We start from the raw sequence: 20,100 nt of genomic DNA, 5'->3' as shown, positions 1-20,100 counted from the left end.
GTCATTTGAGCCAGTTAACATGGGCCAGAGCCGCTGAGCGAAAGAAATTTTAAATGGCTGGCTGTTTAGTTTATAAATATCTGAAATATTATTGTGTAAATATATATAAAAGGCTAGGGCAGAGTGAAAGTGCTCCTCATCGAAATGACTTCGCTGTTAACTCTCGTCTCTCTTTCAGATCCTCGGCTCCTCCCTCGCGCCTCCCGACTTTCTTCCCGTCTGGAGGGACCCTAGCAGGGTTACGTTCCATGGTTTCCGGACTAACATGCGGAAAGCTTGCTTCTTGGACGATCGCCGCCGTCCTGCTTCAGATCCTCGGCCTCTCGTTCTTCATGATAGGTTTCTTCCCCGTTAAACCTACTCTCCCGGGCTTCAGGTTTGGTTTCGTTCTCTCTTCTGTGTTACTAATCGAGAAAGAGTAATATAATTCAATCTAATTTATTTGGGGGTGTCGTTATTTTAGCGGGCCAGAGAGCTATCGAATGCCAACATGTGAACCAGTGTTGAACGCTCAGGACAGCGAGCTACCTCCGGAGAAGCTGAGATCCTTCTACAAGGTTAGTTTTTGTACTCACGTTTAGCTTCCTGATTTGATTTGGTTGGCTAATACAACTCTATGATGATGGAAATATCTACCCAGGAATGGTTGAACCAGTTAGTTTTTATTATCTTTATCACACATTTAGTAACGCAAACCTTATTTTTTTTTTTTTCAGTTTCACCTTGTATAATGCGAGCAAATTTCTCTATCTTTGAACTTATTAAATTTGTATCATAAAAACAACTCGAGATAGGTGTGTCAATGGTCTGTTTCTCGGCCCGCGACGGTTTGGTTCAAGTTGTGTTGCACCCTGTGACAGCCCAACAGTCATAGAAATAATATATACTTGATGCCACTTGGAGTATTATGTTCTCAAGTTGTTTGCTATAGTTTTATATATTGGGTGCCAATTGTTCTCTTTTAATCACAATAAGACAATCTTATCCCTCACAATAAGATTATTTTGTTAGGTGGCATTTCTTCCCCTTAAATGTCATATTAAGGGCAGTCAAATCATACAATCTTTAGATTTCTAGAATAATCCTGAAGAATTTCATGTTAATAACATTATATTTATGCATTTTTGACACAGGAACTATCTAAGGTGCCTCCATCATATGATCGACTTGTATTAATGGTATGACCCTTGTAAACACATTGCTCTCAATTAAAAATGCTCCTAAGGTCATGGGGGATTTTGTTGTTTTTCATGCATCTGCTAGTTTAGGTTATCGATGGACTGCCTGCTGAATTTGTTCTGGGAAGAGATAACAAGCCTCCAACCAAGACCATGACGGAGGCTATGCCGTATACTCAATCTTTGTTGTCAGCTGGAAAAGCTAGAGCTTATCATGCTAAAGCTGAACCTCCTACAGTTACCATGCCTAGGTTAAAGGTACATTTAAAATTTTAAAGTAGTTCCTATTCCTGTATGCCTCATTTATCTATTGCTTACAGGCTATGGTTTCTGGCGCAGTTGGAGGTTTTTTGGATGTGGCATTTAACTTTAATACTCAAGCTCTATTGGATGATAATCTCCTTGGTTCGTCAGATGATTTCCAGTTTGCCTTGACAAAGTGGCGGAGATTTTCTTAATTGAGTATTAATCTTAATCTTTCTAGCAGACCAATTCAAGCGTATTGGATGGAACCTAGTGATGCTTGGGGATGAAACATGGATTAAACTTTTCCCTAAATTATTTATAAGACAAGATGGAGTGAGCAGCTTTTTTGTAAGTCTACCATCACTTGTACATTTCATGTATAACAATTTTAAGTCTTTATACCATGCCGATTCTTACACACTGTTTTCCATGTATGTATATACTTGAGGTCTGTTCGTACCATTTCTTCTGTGATTTGAAATTAAGTACGAAAAGTGACATAATGTAGTTTAATAAATAAGAAAAAAATTGAGAAAGTAATTTAGATGAATTGATGTAAATTTGTGCGAGAGCTTTGTATATCTTGGATCTATTCTTCAACACGGAGATATTGATGAAAATTTATTCAATAACATTATGATTTGGCAGTTGATTCGTAAAGGGGCTCCTGCCTCCTGCATATGTTTGTCGATGTCACTGTTTGTTCCTTTTAAGATAAAAAACATATATCTGTGGTATGATCCTTCACATTGTACCTATCAATGAATTGAACAATTAGAAAACTATGCATGCACAAAATTAATATAGCAGAAATGAGAATGTTAAAATAGTATATGAGGGTTTTAGAAAGATGAATTCAAATACTACTATCGAAGAGCAATTAAGTTTAGTTTTAATAGATGGTATGATGAAATAAAATAGGTTAAGATGGTATTAACATGTTCAAATACAACCAAAGGATATAATAGTTTGATAATTTGCAAGTAGTATCGATAGAGTTGAGGGGTAGAGAAAGACTAGAAAATTCTAGTTGATGTTATAAAAACGTGGTTCAACTGATGTGAATATTATTGGTGATAGAACTGTGCATAAAGTTTGGAGTGATAATCCATGTAGCCACCCCCTAATAGTTGGAACAACACAACTTGAAGGATGATGATTCAGATCCTTCCCCAAATTTTTAATGGTATTTGTATCATGTTTTTAGCCTATCAGGTTCCATTATACATGCCAAGATAGCATGAGGTCTATAAATATCGATCTTTTATCAAAACAACAGCGGCGTTCGCATGGGACATGACTGATGTAGCACAATGCTAGCATCACCAGAAGCATCTACAATAAATAGCTACAGTAGTTTAGCATTTCAATCAATTACTTGTGCATATTATTTCATTTACATTTTAGATTATTTGATATACTTTTGCACAGTCCAAAGTACCATCCTAAATGCATAATGTTTTTGATGTGTGCATTATACTATTATATGATACATAGTTGTGAATCTCTAGGCCACACATATGATGTGCCGTCACAAGGTTTTTGTTTTTGCAATGTGAGTCGATGAAACAAGATTCCTTTTTTGTTTTGACTAATTGGTTTTGGATGGACAATCAGCAAACCTCCAAGATTATTTGTCTGCGAAAATGAGACCTATTGAAAACATTGCAATTTTAAATGTGATATCTCATTCAATATAGAATGGTTCTTAGTATGGCATTACAGCTGTGGATTTGTCACCATTAACTTTTTTACTTAAAATATTATTGTCAGTTGGCTATGCAGCTCTTGCACAAGATTCATTCATTCAGTAAAACAACATCGTTATTTATCTGTAATATCATAGCATCAGTTTATCGTAGTTTCTTCATTTCCCTATTGTTCTTCGATAAAGAAGAATGAAAAGGACCAACCTCAACACACAAGATTACCTAGGAGTTTGATATGCTAAAGTTTCTTTAATATAGATATATTTTCTTCTGGAGCGAGTTCCTTGTAGTCGTAGATATTTAACATATTATCCCAATTCCAATTAGTGTAAGCCTAGGACAATACACTTTAGATTCTTGCATAGTGGAATATGCAACTCATGTTTTTATTCATTTAATTTTACGGATAACCTGAAAAGGATATAAGAGGCCGCATTTGTGATCTATCATTGCTTTAGACAGTGTTTATTTCTTATTATGATTGTTTGGTCTATTTTGGTATAGATTTTTGTATAATTATTGATTATTTTCCAACATAGTGTCTGATTACCTCTTGTTTTATGTGTAATATGTCACTCCTCTTGATGGAAAGTCAAAATCATTTGTGTTTTTGTTTCTTATTAGGTGAAAGATACAATTGAAGTTGATTTCAACATTTCTCGTCATCTGGATGCTGAACTGGCTGCTGAAGATTGGAATCTCCTGGTCTGGCATAGTTTCTTTTAGTCCATTACTGATATATCTTGTATATTATAGTGGGATTCTTTGATGCTTATCATAGTTTGGTAGCATAAAAACCTATTTATCCTTATTGTCGCAATATGCCAATTTCTACTTTGAGAAAAATAAACTTAATTTGAACTAACAGTTCTGCTGATTCTTATTTATCTTCTAATTTCATAAACTTTTACCATTTCCACTTTTAAATACCAATCCTAGTTTGGATTGATTCTTGATTTCTGATTTGACTGGTTGAATTCTGTCGGCTGGTCTGTTTTTAATGAAATTGGTTGACTGTAGAAACCATTGTTGAATCAGGATGGACTTCTTGGATGAAAGAAGTTGATTTAGGAATTGGATGTGTTGGTTGGGTGAGAATTTGATTGAGGATCATTAAATTTGGGTAAGGTAACATGAAATTGAAAAATATGGATCAGTGAATTTGGTTAAGATAACATGGATCCTTACCTTAGGAGGGGTATGTGCATGAAACTTCCACTGTTTTTGTATATGTTCAAGAAAGTGAAGAGAGCAGGTATCACTTTCAGACAAGCTATGTTTCTGATAGATTGCTAAAGCAACTGAAACCTCATTGTATTCAGCGAAATGAGTTCTTATTAGCCAGATTCCATGATCACTTATAAATCTGCTCTCTCAGATTTTCTTTTTATATTATCTTTGCATATCTCTCATTGTTATGTGAATATTGTTGTTCGCATCTTCTTTTCCTTTTAGCTCTTTCCATGTAGATAAATCAAAATTGGCGATGTTAAGCTATCTTACTGCACAAAACCCCAAAAAAGAGAGTTAACCATTTTGTTTCCTAATGTCAAGTCGAATCACTTGTATTTGATTAACTTTTTTTTGTGGTAACTCTACTTCCCCAATGATTTATTTTTTTTGTTTCTTTTAATATTGTTAAAGGAAGAAATAAGTACTCCTCAAGAAACCCTAGGTAACACCATCTATCTTTATATACATATTGTTGATAAATAAGAATATTAAAATACACCTTTGTCTATTAAATATTTACATAATACTCTATAACACTCTCCTCTCCTTAAGTGGATTCAAATATACTATACAAATTAGCTTGTTATAACTATATTTAACTATACAACCAACTATACTAATTTGGGACTTGAGAAGTTCAGATATACATGGAGATAATTCTAGAATGACGTTGAAAAATTGTGGAATGATGCATACTAAGAGAAGAGAATGTATCTATCTTGAAATTTTTGTGGAATGACGCATGCAAAGAGAAGAGAGAAAATCTGTTTTGAAATATATGCAGAATTATGCACATGGAGAGAGCAAAGATAAGATCCGCATAGTGACACAGGCAGATGATGTGCAAAATGATCTTGCTTGCACGGAGCTTGACCAAAGATGACGCATGGAATGATCTCATGCAGAGGCTAATCAGAAATGAGGCTGCACAAAATGATCTCGCGCAAAGACTTAACTAGCAACAATGATGCGCAGACTGACTCACAGGCAGGGGCTCAGTTGCTGATGATGATGCATGGAATGACATGTATAGGGGCTCAACTGAGAATTATCATACGAGTCTGACATTTAAAGACAACAAAGAATTGCCAATCCAAGGGATTGTCAGATTGTTGCATGTTTTTAAAGTTGTTCATTTTGACAGCATCATTTTTGGCTTCAACTTCCATAGATTTCTGAGATTATGCTTTGTGTTGGTTAGCTTGAAAGTATGCATTGATTATATGAGATAAATATGGTGTGGAAACTTTATCAAATTACTTTAACAAACCTATGTATTTGCATGATTGATGAATAGTGACAAGGTAGATAGTTAGATTCATCTAATGGTATTGGTTTTGACCAAAGTTTATTATAACTATTAGCACAAGTTCTTATTTTTGATGTTCTTTTTAGATTCTTCATTACCTTGGCTTGGACCATGTTGGCCACATCGGTGGACGACATAGGTATGTGCTAAAACTATTATTTTCATCATTGTGTTTGTATGAAATTGCTTCAAGATTGGCTTTTGTTTTAAAATAGTCTTGCAATTTCAGTATACTGATGGCCCCAAAGTTGAAGGAGATGGATGATGTCATTATGATGATTCATACGCACACTATTCTGCATCAACGCAATAATGCTGCAGACACATTATTGGTTTGTTAGTTCTATCTTGTATTTCCATAACATGGATAATGTTGTGATTTTAGATCCTTGTCCTACTAAACTTGATTTTTTTTTTTTTTTGAGTGTATGCTTGCCATGCCAATCTTTTACACTATCACCATTCCTTTACATTTGTCATGCCATCTTCAACAAAAGGAATCTCTTTCTTTACTATCTTTTTCACAATTTTTGTTAAATTAAATATAAATTGCATTATTTTTTTTAAAAGATTAAGTTTATGCTGAATGCATTAAGTTGTGATAAACTAAACTTTGTCAATTTGCCCTAATGAGGCTATTGCAAATTGAAACTACAGTGAATATATGTGTGTCGGGGGGTGCTTGTGGCTATATGAATTGTTTTCCGATATAATGCATGTTAGAAAATTTGATAGGTGATAACTTGTACAATAGCTTTTTTGATAGCATCCACCCTCATGGCCTTACATAGAAAGCCATAGTATTTCGTAAAACCAGTTATTGCAAATTTTCTTAACTTACATAGAGAATATCCCGTAGTAGTTCATAATCCCAGTCATTACAACTTTCCTGAGCGCCAAAGCTTATTTCTGATAACTACTAACTGTAGTTCAGATGCTTCGTCTCTGGGATCCATACTGGTTGATTACAAACAGCTATTGTGTTTTCTATCAGTAGCACAAGCTTATAAGTTTGTCAATATTTTAATTTTCCTCTTTTTTCTCAACAGTAATCGATTACTTTTGTGATCTTTTTCTCTTTCTTTCTTGTTAGGTAGTTGTCAGTGACCATGGAATGACTTCTAGTGGAAACCATGGAGGATCATCATATGAAGAAACTGATTCACTAGCTCTTTTCATTGGTCTGTCTATTGAGAATTCAGATAGTGCTTTCAATGTGCCAATGTCTGCTTCTCAGGTTCCCTCTAGTCTTCGACTGCTATGTTTGTGTTCTCTACTAATATCTTTTATTGTTGAGGGTTTATGTAATTCTTTTATATGTTTGATTTTCTTTTGTTTTTGATCTTGAAGCCTTATGCTTATTGGTGGCTCTGAGTACCCCTCTGTTGGTTAGTCACAAGAGAAACAAGTACAAACATGCTATTGGCATTGAAACATAACTGTAATTCTCAATTCAAAAAATATTGTAGATGTAATACTTGTTACATAGGTACCTTGCTGTTTAGCCATTTACCTTTCCAATCAATCGCCAATCAGTGGAACTTATAGCTCATTATTGATTAATTCATGGTTAAAAAGTAGTTACTATGACTTGCTTGATTTTTGTCAGTGGAACTTATAGCTCTTTTTGAAGAGGAGACTTGGCGCAACGGTAAAGTTATTGCTATGTGACCAAAAGGTCACGGGTTCGAATCCTGGAACAGCTTCTTGCAAAAAGCAGGGTAAGGCTGCGTACAATGGATCCTTCCCCGGGATCCCGCATGGTGGGGGCTTCGTGCACCGAACTGCCCTTTTTCATGTTTAAAATAATAGCTAATGATTGCTTTGCTGACATACACATCTTTAGGATCCTAATTTTAAAATAGATGAAAGGTATGGAAGCATAGTTATATGAAGTTCAAATAGGCATCTGGGTTATTAAAGGCGAGGCGCGCTAGGCGCACAAGGCGCTGGGGAAAACGCCTTGCGTGACGCGAGGCGGGCGCTGTTCGCCAGGTGCGCGCCTAGGCGCGCCTCGTGCGCCTTGGCACCTCAACGAAACGCGAACGAGGCGCGATTGAGGCGTCGCGATTGGAAAAAAATCTGGATTTTAAACCCAAAAAAACATTCCAAATCTTGTTTGGAATTAGGGCACGGGAAAGAGGAACAGAAAAGAACGCAGGAAGGGAAGAGAGGAAGAGAACGCAGGAAGAACCTGAATCCATTTCCGTCCGCCGCCGCGCTGAGTTGCATCGTCGCCCAAGTATGTTTTTTTTTCTTTTTTCTGTTTTTTCTGTTCTTCCCTTCTTCTTCTTCTTCTTCTTCTTCTTCTTATCTTCTTTTGCGTCTGTTATCATCTTGTTCTTCTCTTATTCTCTTCGCTTCTTCGCTTCTTCTGTTATTCCTTCTTCTTCTTTTCAATTTTCTGTTTCTTCTTCTTTTCTCTGTATCTTCTTTTCTTCTTCTTCGTTTTCAGTTTTCTTTTTATTCTTCTATTCGGTATCTTCTTTTCTTCTGCAGTTCTGCTTTTTTGTTTTTTGGTTTTAGTTGCTGGTTCGTGTTCACTGAGCTGCTGTGCTGCTGTGTGGTTTTGTTTTGATTTGGTTTCCTGTTTTTTAATTTTGTTTTTGCTTCCCAGTTCCTACTGCTGTCTGGTTTTTTAATTTTGTTGCTGTGCTGCTGTTCATATTGGTGCTGCTGTCTGCTGTCCGATATTTTGTTTTTTTACTGTTGTTTCTTGCTGGTTCGTGTTCGCTGAGTTGCTGTCCAGTTTTGTTTTGTTTTGATTTCCTGTTTTCTAATTTTTGCAGGTTGTGTTTTTGCTTCCCAGTTCCTTACTGCTGTCCGGTTTTTTACTTTTGTTGCTGTGCTATGTCTGCTGTCCAATATTTCGTTTTTTAACTGTTTTTTCATTTTTGTTTGTCTTGTTTTACTTTTTGTTTTTTTACTATTTTGTTATTGCTGGTACTGTACAGTACTTTTCTATTGCTGGTACCATATTAATTTTATTTTATTTTTAATTTTTCAGACTAGTTTCTTGTTCAATTATCATGGAAGGTAGTAGTGATACTCCAACATATATATCAAAAGATCCGGGATGGAATTATTTTCAAAGAGTTAATCCAGATAATAAAAATGATTTAATTTGTAACTTTTGTCAAAAAGTTACAAAAGGGGGCATTTAAAGTGCAAAACAACATCTTGTTGGGGGGTTTCGAAATACTACGACTTGCAAAAAATGTCCATCTCATGTACGTGAAGAAATAAAAAATTTCATGGAGAAAAAGGCAGAGAAAAGTAATCTTTCTCAACTTGCAACATTGGACTTTGAGGATGTAGACCCTCTTGGTGATGATATTGATATGGATAATATTGGAGCTAAAGGTGTGCCACCTATAAGTACAAGTACAAGTTCTAGATCAGTGAATATGCAAAAAAGGCCCAGACAAATAGGTCCAATGGATACGTATTTTGCTCCTAATGTACAAAAAATTGTTGAAAGTAGAAAGGGTAAAGAAAGACAATCTACGATAAATGAGGCATACAAGAAAGAATTGAGGGAAAAAGCTTGTATGGCCATAACTGAGTGGATGTATGATGCGGCAATTTCATTTAATGCCGTTAACTATTCAAGCTTCAAAAGAATGTTGGACTTGGTTGGCCAATATGGTATAGGTCTAAAAGGACCTAGTTATCATGAGGTGCGGGTTCCTTTTCTAAAAAAGGCTATTGATAGTGTGACAAATGATTACATTAAGTCGTGTGAAACAGAATGGGCCAAGTATGGTTGTAGTTTGATGGCAGATGGGTGGACAGACAAAAGGCAGAGAACATTGATTAATTTTTTAGTGAATTCTCCTAAAGGTTCAGTTTTCATCGAATCGGTTGATGCTTCTGATTATGCAAAGACTGGAGAGAAAATATTTCAATTGCTTGATCGATTTGTGGAGCGTGTAGGAGAAGTAAATGTTGTTCAAGTTGTTACAGATAGTGCAAGTAACAATGTGCTTGCTGGTAAGAATCTATTTAATTATTTCTTATCAATATGCTTTTTCTTATATATGTTAAATTTATCTACTTTTCTAACTTCTTTTGTAGGAAAATTATTAGAAGCAAAAAGGCCACACTTGTATTGGACTCCTTGTGCTGCTCACTTGATCTTAGAAGATATAGGGAAATTGCCTGATTTTAAAGCAACATTGAAGAAGACAATGAGTGTGAATGCTTACATTTATGTTCGCCCTGGCATGGTAAATATGTTGAGGCAATTCACAAGACAAAAAGAGCTTTGTCGGGCAGGTGTCACAAGATTTGCTACTGCTTTTCTTACTCTTGAAAGGATGCACCTACAGAAGCAAAATTTAAGAAAAATGTTCATTTCAAAGGATTGGATAGAGAGTAAATGGGCAAAAGAAGCGGCGGGGAAGAAGGTAGCTAAAATCATCATGACACTTAGATTTTGGAGCAGTATTGTGCATATTTTAAAGATATATGGCCCTTTAGTCCGTGTTCTGAGACTGGTTGACGGCGAAAGAAAACCTGCAATGAGTTATATTTATGAGGCTATGGATAGGGCAAAAGAAACAATTATGAAGGCTTTCAAGGAGAAAGAAGAAAAATACAAAGAAGTGTTTGAGATCATTGATGCGAGATGGGAATGTCAACTTCATCGGCCTCTGCATGCTGCAGGACATTATTTGAATCCAGAATATTTTTATTCATACACAGATTCAAATATCTGTGGAGAAGTGGTGAATGGTTTGTTTGAAACTATGGAGAGATTGGTTTCAAGCGTTGCCGAGCAAGATAAAATCACTACCCAACTCTCTATATATCGAAAGGCAGAAGGGCTATTTGGGAGGAATGTAGCAATTAGACATAGAAGAGCATTATCTCCAGCAGAATGGTGGGAATGCTATGGAGCAAATACCCCAGAATTGCAAAAGTTTGCTATTAAAGTGCTTAGCCTCACTTGTAGTGCTTCTGGTTGTGAGCGCAATTGGAGTGTATTTGAGCAGGTATGTAATAAATATAAATGTTTGATACTATTAGTATGCTACTTTTATATGTAGAAAATATTCTTTGATATTTTATTATACTTATTGTGATTTTTGACATTTTGTAGATTCACAGCAAAAAAAGAAATAGGCTAGCTCAGCAGCGCTTAAATGATTTGGTATTTGTGAAATACAATCGTGCCTTAAAGCTTCGGTATGATGCACGTGATAAGATTGACCCCATCTCTTTGACAGATATTGATGATAGTAATGAATGGTTGATGGGTAGAATGGATGGAGAAAGTGATAATGAAGAAGATGAGTTGGTTTTTGAAGGTGATGACTTGACATGGGATGTCGTTGCTAGGGCTAGTGGAGCTGAAGAGCCTGAATATTGTACTAGAGGAAAAAATATTGCAACCATGACCTCTAGTTCTAATGCTAGGCCTAAACAAGTCGAGAAGGGAAATGCATCTTCCTCTATGAGACACTCATCTCTAAGATTTAGAGATGAAGAAGAAGAAGAAGAAATTGAATTTGAAGAAGATGAAGATAACGAAGAAGAAGAATACAATGAGGATGATCTTGAGCTTGATGATTAATTTGACTTATTACGCTTGTTTTGATGGACTTTGTTAGTTTAAATTAGAAAGTTGAAATTTGAAAGTTTGAAACTTTTATTAATTTTATCATGGTGTTGTTTTGCTTGTTATATTTGATATTGATGTGTGTGGAATATTAATAGTTATCATATTTGACATAGTATATGAGTGTGACAATAGTCTGGTAATCATCAACCTCATGTTCAAGAGGCGCGCGCCTCGGGCGAGCCTCGCGCCTCGGGCGCCTCGCGCCTCGGGCGCCTCGCGCCTCGGGCTCTAGGAGTTTTTTGTGCCTCGGTGCGCCTCGCACCTCTAACAACACTGATAGGCATCACGTCTCTCTATTGTTACATACCTGTGATTCATTATGTTTTCTATTTTTTATTGATAAAATTTGAAAATGTTTTGTATCAGTCTTTGCCATCCCTATCAATGCAAGAAAATTGGATCATTAGAAGAAATATATGAGCATAAAACACACCTTCTTAGCTGTATCCCTACATAATTTTGATATCTTTGGAATGTCCAGATTAGCTTTATTTCCTGTCATGCAACATTGTCCCTACTAATACAGGTAGATGTTGCTCCAACTCTAGCTCTTCTTTTTGGCGTGCCCATTCCAAATAACAATATAGGAGTCATCCTGAGGGGGATGCTTGATTCATTGACAGGTTTGTTGGTCCTATTGTTTAGTCCTCAATATTTTAGAATAATTGAAATAGCCAGCATTTTCCCTGTTGAGTTTTGACTTATTAGTTAGCAACTTATTATAGTCTGGGTATTTTGCAAATCGTGTATGGATTTGAACTCCTACTTAATTTTTCTTTGTAAGTGTAAATGAAAATGAAAGAAATGTTGTTTATGTTATATTTTCAGTGACATTTCTAGTGAATCTGTTGTAAATTTCTTATAGTCTTTTAGTTATCTAGAATTCCTGCTTATGAAAAGGTAATCCTACTAGTTTGGCATTAGGAAGTCTCCTCATACAATAGTTTTTGTTGAAAATTTCATAGGACTTATCATCACACAAACATTTGTTCCTTTGTTTTTTTAACTTTGTAATATATAGAACACTTGCAGATGCATTCAAAATTTAAGGTACTACTTCAATACAGTCTGCTGTAAATCCATACCATATTATTACCATTCCATATTAACATGCAATAAGGGTTGATACATGACAGGCCATGTTTTGTATTAGTCAGAACAAGTGATATGAACCATTATTAGGACGATCCACGCCCATTAGTTCCACGTGGACAGGTGCGGTGATTCATTATATATTGATATCATTCCTGAAAACTCAAGGATTTGAGATAAGTGGCTAGCCAATCAACGACAACATTCTTCATAGCTCATGATTATTGGATCTGACCTAAATGTTAATATAATCTATACTCAATTGTTAATTACAAGCTATCTTTGTCATGCTACAAAAGAAATATACTGTAATTTTTTATAATTAATATGTTGACGTAGAGAGAAACTAGTAGGCTTCCACATATTATATCATTTTTGGGTGGTGTGGAACCTTGTCTTTTGCCATCCGTTGATGCCAGTCACTATTATGTATTCTTTAAATTAATATGGTCAAGTGAGAATCTTAGTAATCTCCAAATTGCAACAAGAAGAGCTTTGGAAATATGATGAGTGTGTTGACATATTTATGAATTTGCAAGTGTTATAAGACAATTATTTTTCTTACTATGCATTTCAATAAAGATAATTTGTTGATCTGTTTTTTTTTAATAGATGAGCAAAGGCTTCGAGCCTTACAGTTGAATTCCTGGCAGATGTTAAGATTATTGCAAGAACATTCACCTGGCTTACTTTGTGGGAATTTGACTGGCATTGGTGGTGACATTGGTTTGTTAACTAATCAAGATGTTGACAGCACAAACGAAAAACTAGGTTACTTGTTTTCCAAAGCTACGTCGTCTCATAATATGTGGTTACTCCGTCAAACTTCTGATGTAACGTAATTGGAAGTTTACATTTTGTGTATATATTTACATAGATGCATTTGTTCTTGACATCGTTTCTAAAATATTTATGCTAGTTAATTTTCTCTACATTTGCAGATCAAATTCAAATGATGATCTTGAACTTGCTGTCAGTTCATATTATAAATTTCTAGGAAATGCGAGTGAGTGGCTGTCTCACAGAGCTACTGATGTAATTTTCATTTCCTGCCGTTAGTAAGATCCATTAGCTTGATTTGGTTGTGTTCAATATTCTTGTGTGTCTGTGTGCTTATTGTCACATATTGGCAGTGTTGATAAGCTGTCAGTCATGGATGACATTATAGGATTGGGACCATATCTGTTTGCTTGATAAGTTTTTGTTCATTGAGGGTGAAGATTACTAACTCAGAAATCTGATGGTTTTGCAGAAACCCATCAACTTGCTTCTGTCTGGTATTGCTATAATGCTTATCTCATGTATTCTACAACTGAACATCGTGTTTAAGTTATTCAAAGAAGTCTTCATTATAGAGAGGAAGCATTTCTCTCTGTCAAAAGAATTGAATCAAGTGTGGCATATTGATGAATCTTTTACTCTTATTGGAATATTAATCCATGTTCTTAGCCTTGGTGCAAGTTCCATGGTGGAGGAAGAGCAATATACTTGGCATTTCTTGACATCCACACTCTTTTTGATATTTCTCTTATCAGTTATCAGATCCTCTCTAAAAACACCTGCATCATACTTCATGAAAAGTAACAAGCATGAAAACAACCATCCTCTTCGCAAGTCACTGTCAAATGAGGAAAGCGGTCCCACTACCAATGACAAATCATCTCGATCAAAACAACTACATGAAAATTATCAAGCATCCTTGATACTACTTGTTCTCATTTTGGGAAGAGTATTAAGAGGATGGCATCAAGGTGGTGTTAACTGGGCTCATCTTCCTGATATATCAAAGTTGCTGATCCAAACTGGTGATTTCTATATTAAGGCTTTTCAAATAATCACATTACTTGGTCTCATGGTGCTTGGTTCATTTGCCTTTTCACTTGTGCGACGAAGGATATCCTTAGTTTACATTGTTTGGATTAGCTATTTCATATGTGGATTTCTTGTTTTACTACACATAATTGATAGTCAGAGCAATATTATAGGACCAACATATTCTAGTGTCAATTCAATGGCTCAAATCATCTATATTTGTGTTGGAAGTGTGATACTCTTTACTGTGTTTGTATCTCCATGGGTTCTTCCTGTTGATCATGAAGTGGGTAGTGTTATAACTGGATTGAAATCAAGTTCACAGAGTAATGATATGCAAAGTTCTAGTTTTCTGCTGGGAGTTAGAGATTGCACATACCTGATTGGAACCACATTCACTGTTTTTTGGTGTTTGTTACAACTGCTTCTGCAGCAGCGAATAAATGATATACCAGTGCTGATAGTTTATTTACAAGAAATGGCCAGCATAATCTATTTCTCATCGTATAGAACTAAACACCGGCAGTGGGTTGAGGTCAGTTTTCATCAGATGTATTTTCTGGCACACAGAATTAGTTAACTTCTGTATTTATAGTACATGTGTCACTTGATGGTTGATATTTTGTCATCTACATGGTTTAGAATTTATTCACTTGCAGATATTATTGTTCCTACTACCTATGTTACTTGATGTTTGATGTTATGGAAATATTAATAGTCTTTTTAAATGCACAACAATATTTTAATATTTTTTGGTTTCCCACTTATCTATATTTAAAAAAAAAAACGTAATTTGAAGCATAATGAGCACGGTTTCCCTTTTGCACGATAAGAGAAAGTATTGTTTCTTTTTATTTTAGATGAATAAAAGATTGGTTGCCAAATCAAAATGGAAACTGCATTCTGCCATATAACTTGTAAAGGATAAGTTGCCCCCGGGGCTACGTTGCAGTGGAAGGGCGCCAAGTTGTCACCTAGGCATCCACGGTCGATCCCTAGCTACAACACATTTGCAGAGATTTTTCCTCCAAATGAGACACACAACCGCGGAATGCTGGGATTTTGGGTTGCCTTGATTTAACCTGGCGGCCTGTGGGGCCGGGCTGGTTGCCCTAGGATCGGTGTTACCTGGTTCGACATTTTTTGTAAAGTATAAGTTGTCTTTTGGAGATTCTACATAATTGACGGATCATTTGTAGGCATTATTTTTTTTGTCATTCGAAAGAGACATCCTAGAAGGTTTCTTATGGTGTAAAATTTTTTATTTAGTAACAATTTAATTTACTTGTACAACATACCTGATTCAATGCATAGCAGACTGTTTGAGGAGTTGAGACTTGCAGAAAATAACCTTTATCCTTACAGAAATGGTAAAAGAGTTCTATAATATTTAATGAACTGTAGATTTGCAGTTTCTCACTTATTACTTTCATTATTGGGTAATGGGTTCTTCATCCATATTTATGTTCTGCACATCAAAGTAGCTCACTAGAGCAATGAGTTGTGACAACAATCTTATGCCAAAGTTCTTTAATGGTTTAAATCTGTGATTCCAAATCAGTGGTATTTTTGCAAGTGTAGGTGGTTATACTGGTATCAACTAGATCTAATCCAAGTTAAATTGGTCTATGGCGAAGTGTGAATAACTTAATCTTGACAAAACTGACTCCATTGTTGCTGTAATCTGTTCAATTTTAAGCTTGAAGTGACCAACAGTCTCTTTCAAAATCTGGTTGGAGATTGGATAGGCCAGGAAATGTGATAGGCAGAGGCAACCTGAAAGAGTGAAAAAAAAGTGGCAAGGAAACAAAATATTAGATGAGATGAAAGAAATGGAGATGATCAGTGAAAGGAATATTTAATTGCTTCCCTGTTCTCCTTGCCATAAGTCATTAAAAAGCTTGTGTGATCCAACATTTAATGAACAATTATGAAATTCCATACTAAACAAGTGTAAATTTTGAAAATCTTCAATACCTCTTGGCTTTTTAATGGTCAACATGTATCACACTGGTTAAATTGTTAAATGGCTCTTTATCATCATTGACATGTTGTTGACTCATCCTTGTTGGCGATACAAATATGTGCAAGTAGAAGCTAACATAGTTTACTGATGTTACCAATGACAATAAAGAGATTGTTACTGGAAGAATGTCTCAGTAGATTGTAGCAGTGAATTGTTAAACAATCTTTGTGCAAGTGTCCCAAGCTTTATAGCTTGTTCAGTTGTCAGCAGTGTTGTAAAGGATGAGAAAGATTAAGTGATTGAACGCCTATATTTTTATTTGCTTGTGAAGTTGCAGAATATATCTTTCATATGATTAATATATTATGTTGTTGTGCATGATGATTTTCAAAATGCCCCCAACATTTATCAGTTATTTTTTTTTAAAATGCCCCCAAGGTTTGATTAATGTCAAAATGCCTCCTACCATTTTGGTTATCAAGATACCCCTTATATAAGATCAAAAAATACTTACTTTATGCTTCAAAATTACCATCTAAATCATTCATTTGTTAATGGATAGAAGGCATTTTGACAACAAAGTGAAAACCGTAGGGGCCCTTTGACATCAATTAAATCTTGGGGGGAGCATTTTTTAAAAGATGATAAACATTGGTGGACATTTTGAAAATTACCTTAATATCCAAAGGACTAGGATGTGGTACTTGCATTTCACATATATGATTCAGCGATCCTTATCTGATGATGCACAAATATTTTGCAATTTGCAGGTTGCTGCAATGTATTTTTTAGGAATGACAGGCCATTTTGGTCTGGGGAACAGTAACAGTCTGGCTACTATTGACGTTGCTGGGGCATTTATTGTAAATTTCTTTACCGTGCAGTTCATATATGAAAGACTAGTTCACTCTGACATTACCACTTATTCATCTTATTTTCACTATTTGCTGTGTTTTCTTTTTCTGTAGGGTATCTCAAATCATTCCACCGTTCTTTCTGGCATACTGATGTTCATCATCACCTATGCAGCACCTTTGTTAGCATTCCTGAGCATGCTAATCTATATTTCTGTAAAGGATATGAATGATCTTTTACCAAACCACCCAGGATTGGATACATTACATTTGATGATTGGATTTCCTTGTCTGCTTCCCTTGGTCTTAAATTCGGTGGTTTTAGTTGCTTTCACTATCATATTGCTGCTTATGAGAAACCATCTGTTTGTTTGGAGTGTCTTCTCACCAAAGTAAGTTTTACACTGATACTCCATTTTACTTTCAGCTTAAATTGGTTTGTTAACAGAGGATTCAGATTTTTTTTCTTCCTTCTATTACACATTACTTTTCACCAAATAAATATCTAAGATTTTAGTAGATATGTTATGGAAAAATGATTATGCTCAATATCCTGCTTACTTTTCCTCAATTGTAACCCAACTTACCATGATGTTTCCTTTCATGATTTCTTTCCTGGTTATGTTTCCTTTCTGTCATTACTATCACAATCACTTGTATTAAATAAGATTTTTTCCAATTCATAAATCTAGAAAAGTACTTTTGCACAGTTTGTACATGGTATATTTTTGTTCATTTGATCGCTGTTTTCTTTTATCTGTTATATGGTACAATGTGGTCGTGTTATAGCAATTGCAGCACTCTTGTCCTCATACACCACATTTCCCGTTATCAATTCCATTCTAGCAGAATCTTCCATAGACATTGTCCCTTTGTTGTTTGTCCCTTCCAACTGCAAGGATTTTGTCACCCTCAGTCGCAGATTTGCGACTGAAACTGTACTGCGTCTCACCCAATTGAGTCATCCATGTACACCCAGATCTGAACACAGCTAATCTGCTCATCGTTGCATCTGCTACTTCCAGCAACTTGCATCTACAAGCACCAGGTAGTATTTGATGAAACTGCATGTGCAAACTTGATAGTGAGTCCCAGTCTTAGTTGTGTGTAAGCTCTAGATTATTTTTTATTTTAGTTGTTGGATCTTTTTGAGTTTTCCTGATGAAAGAAAAAGAAATGGCGCATGCCTTTTAATGTTTCCCCAAAGTGGCGGCAATTTGTTTTCTTTTTCTTCATATTTAACAATAATGCTTACATCATCTATCCAGTTTGGCAAATGTTTGTTTTATCCATTAAGGTACGGGATGCTTTAGCCTGTCACATTATTCATTTGTCGAATAAATTGATTTCCATATTGCTATCGCATCAATAAGTTATCAAGATCTAGGAAATTACTTTGAAAAGATGTGTATGTGGCGCCTTCTTAAATGGTGACGCTAAAATCTGGCATTTTGGTTGTTGTGTTGTTTCATGAGTTCTGTTTCTTACTCCTGTTTACCAATTTTCCTATTTTTCTCATCAGTTTTCTATGTATATTATTTTACCACTTCTGAAGGCTTTCCTAGCACACATTTTGCAGCTAAATTATAATTTCTTTGTCAAAATGCAACAGGTATCTTTATCTTTGTGCTTCAACAGTGTGTGTTTACATCGGGGTACTCATAATAGCTTTCACTGTGGTTTACACTAGATCTGTATTAGCTGTGAGAAGTGGTGTGAAATCAAGTCTGTACACGAATAGTTTGGATACAAAATCTGTATCAGACGACTAAAGAGCAATTTCTTCAGTGATTATGAGTCGATGCATGTTGGCAACCCATTCTCGAGGGCAATAATCACTCGGTACTGATTCATAACTTTTTGAATGACTTTGTTCTTGAGCAATTCTTAAACAGTAAAAGGATCTACCATCACTTTGTCTTCCTTGAATTGTATTATATGATTTTTTAAATTTTATTTTTAGAATTGACACCAGATGCCAGTTTGATTGCTTGTTTGGGTTGGCTTGCTATGGGTGCTTGAATCTTTAGGTCTACTAAACTCTTTGTTATGCTTGAATCTTTGATCTTTCTTTCTTGACTCACTTGATTTGTTATGCCATCCTGTCTGCCTCGGCACGTTGCAGTACCCTTAGTCTGTTCAGCTTGCTGATCTTCTCTAACAGAGTTTTAGTTTACTAGAGAAGGAATGCTTTATTCCCACCTCATCAACTTATGAAATGTGAGAATCAAATGAAGCATTCTCATAATGCTGATTCCACTTTAAATTATCTATTAGCATATTCATGGTCCAGTTCATATTTCATCCTACTAAACATAGGCAAGTAGTGCCTCTAGTTCTTAAAATTTATTAATTTATCCCTATGATTGATATTGTCGAAAATCAAGTCACCGGTCAATGAACAGGTTAATGTGTACGCTCTCTGGAGATTGTTGGTGAGGAGGATGAAAGGACCTGAAAGGTACTTCAGAAGAGAATTAGAATGATGTCGAAGAGGGTTCCGGTAAGTCATTTTGATGCTCAAGTTAAAGTTTCTTCAAGTACGAAACTAGAAAAAGAAGAAGAGAGTTTAGTGGAGTTGAAGAGGTAGCGAGAGTCCTTCCTGTTTACCTTCTTTAGTATTTATATAGCTGTTAGAAGAGTATTTCCACATTAGACGTTGCATTCTCCTCCATCATCCTTATATGCGTCAGTGAAGGAACTAGATCCGATAGCTATTAGTTTTCTCTCCATTCATCGAATGCCACGTGTTTGGAGGAGGGTAACCAGGAGATTAGATCTGCCAATTACTTAATCGCTTCTCCATTCATTTGGTGCCATGTGTTTCAAAATATTCATAGTCGCTCGCATTTTACAAGAGAGAATATCTCATTGAGGAGGTGGTTATGCTGCCTCGTTAACCGCATGCCCTTCACCTATTTTCGATGGGCCACATGGGGTGTATGGGCCCAATCCGAGGATGGATGAGGAAATGAGGTTGGTGTTGAATAGCCTTGAGGATAGACAATGTTAGTGATTGAGATTGAGACAGAAGTAATGTTAGTGATTGAGGTCGATATATGGAGGATGTCAACT

At 35.6% G+C, this 20,100-nt stretch overlaps 1 protein-coding gene across 4 annotated transcripts; it reads left to right on the top strand.

Annotated features, from left to right (window-relative positions):
• Positions 1–131: 131 nt before the first annotated feature.
• Positions 132–19,654, top strand: LOC121995538 (GPI ethanolamine phosphate transferase 2-like). Of its 4 annotated transcripts, XR_006115861.1 has the most exons (18): positions 132–376; positions 464–557; positions 1,134–1,178; positions 1,269–1,436; positions 1,499–1,583; positions 1,666–1,772; positions 3,758–3,838; positions 5,762–5,814; positions 5,905–6,007; positions 6,769–6,912; positions 11,828–11,924; positions 13,006–13,231; positions 13,335–13,428; positions 13,646–14,740; positions 16,942–17,034; positions 17,140–17,417; positions 18,638–18,867; positions 19,431–19,654. XR_006115861.1 is itself a non-coding variant. In XM_042549258.1 (17 exons), the coding sequence occupies exons 1-17, from the start codon at positions 249–251 to the stop codon at positions 18,795–18,797; spliced, it is 3,051 nt and encodes a 1,016-aa protein (XP_042405192.1). In that variant the 5' UTR covers positions 132–248; the 3' UTR covers positions 18,798–19,001. The 4 variants fall into 4 exon arrangements, 3 of the variants coding, with proteins under 3 accessions (XP_042405192.1, XP_042405193.1, XP_042405194.1); XM_042549258.1 differs by lacking the exon at positions 19,431–19,654 and having other exon boundaries at positions 18,638–19,001; XM_042549259.1 differs by lacking the exons at positions 132–376; positions 19,431–19,654 and having other exon boundaries at positions 462–557; positions 1,264–1,436; positions 18,638–19,001.
• Positions 19,655–20,100: the final 446 nt, after the last annotated feature.

The sequence above is a fragment of the Zingiber officinale genome, chromosome 6A, assembly GCF_018446385.1.
Source record: "Zingiber officinale cultivar Zhangliang chromosome 6A, Zo_v1.1, whole genome shotgun sequence".
NCBI lineage: Eukaryota > Viridiplantae > Streptophyta > Magnoliopsida > Zingiberales > Zingiberaceae > Zingiber > Zingiber officinale.
This window is presented reverse-complemented; position numbering and strand designations above follow the sequence as displayed.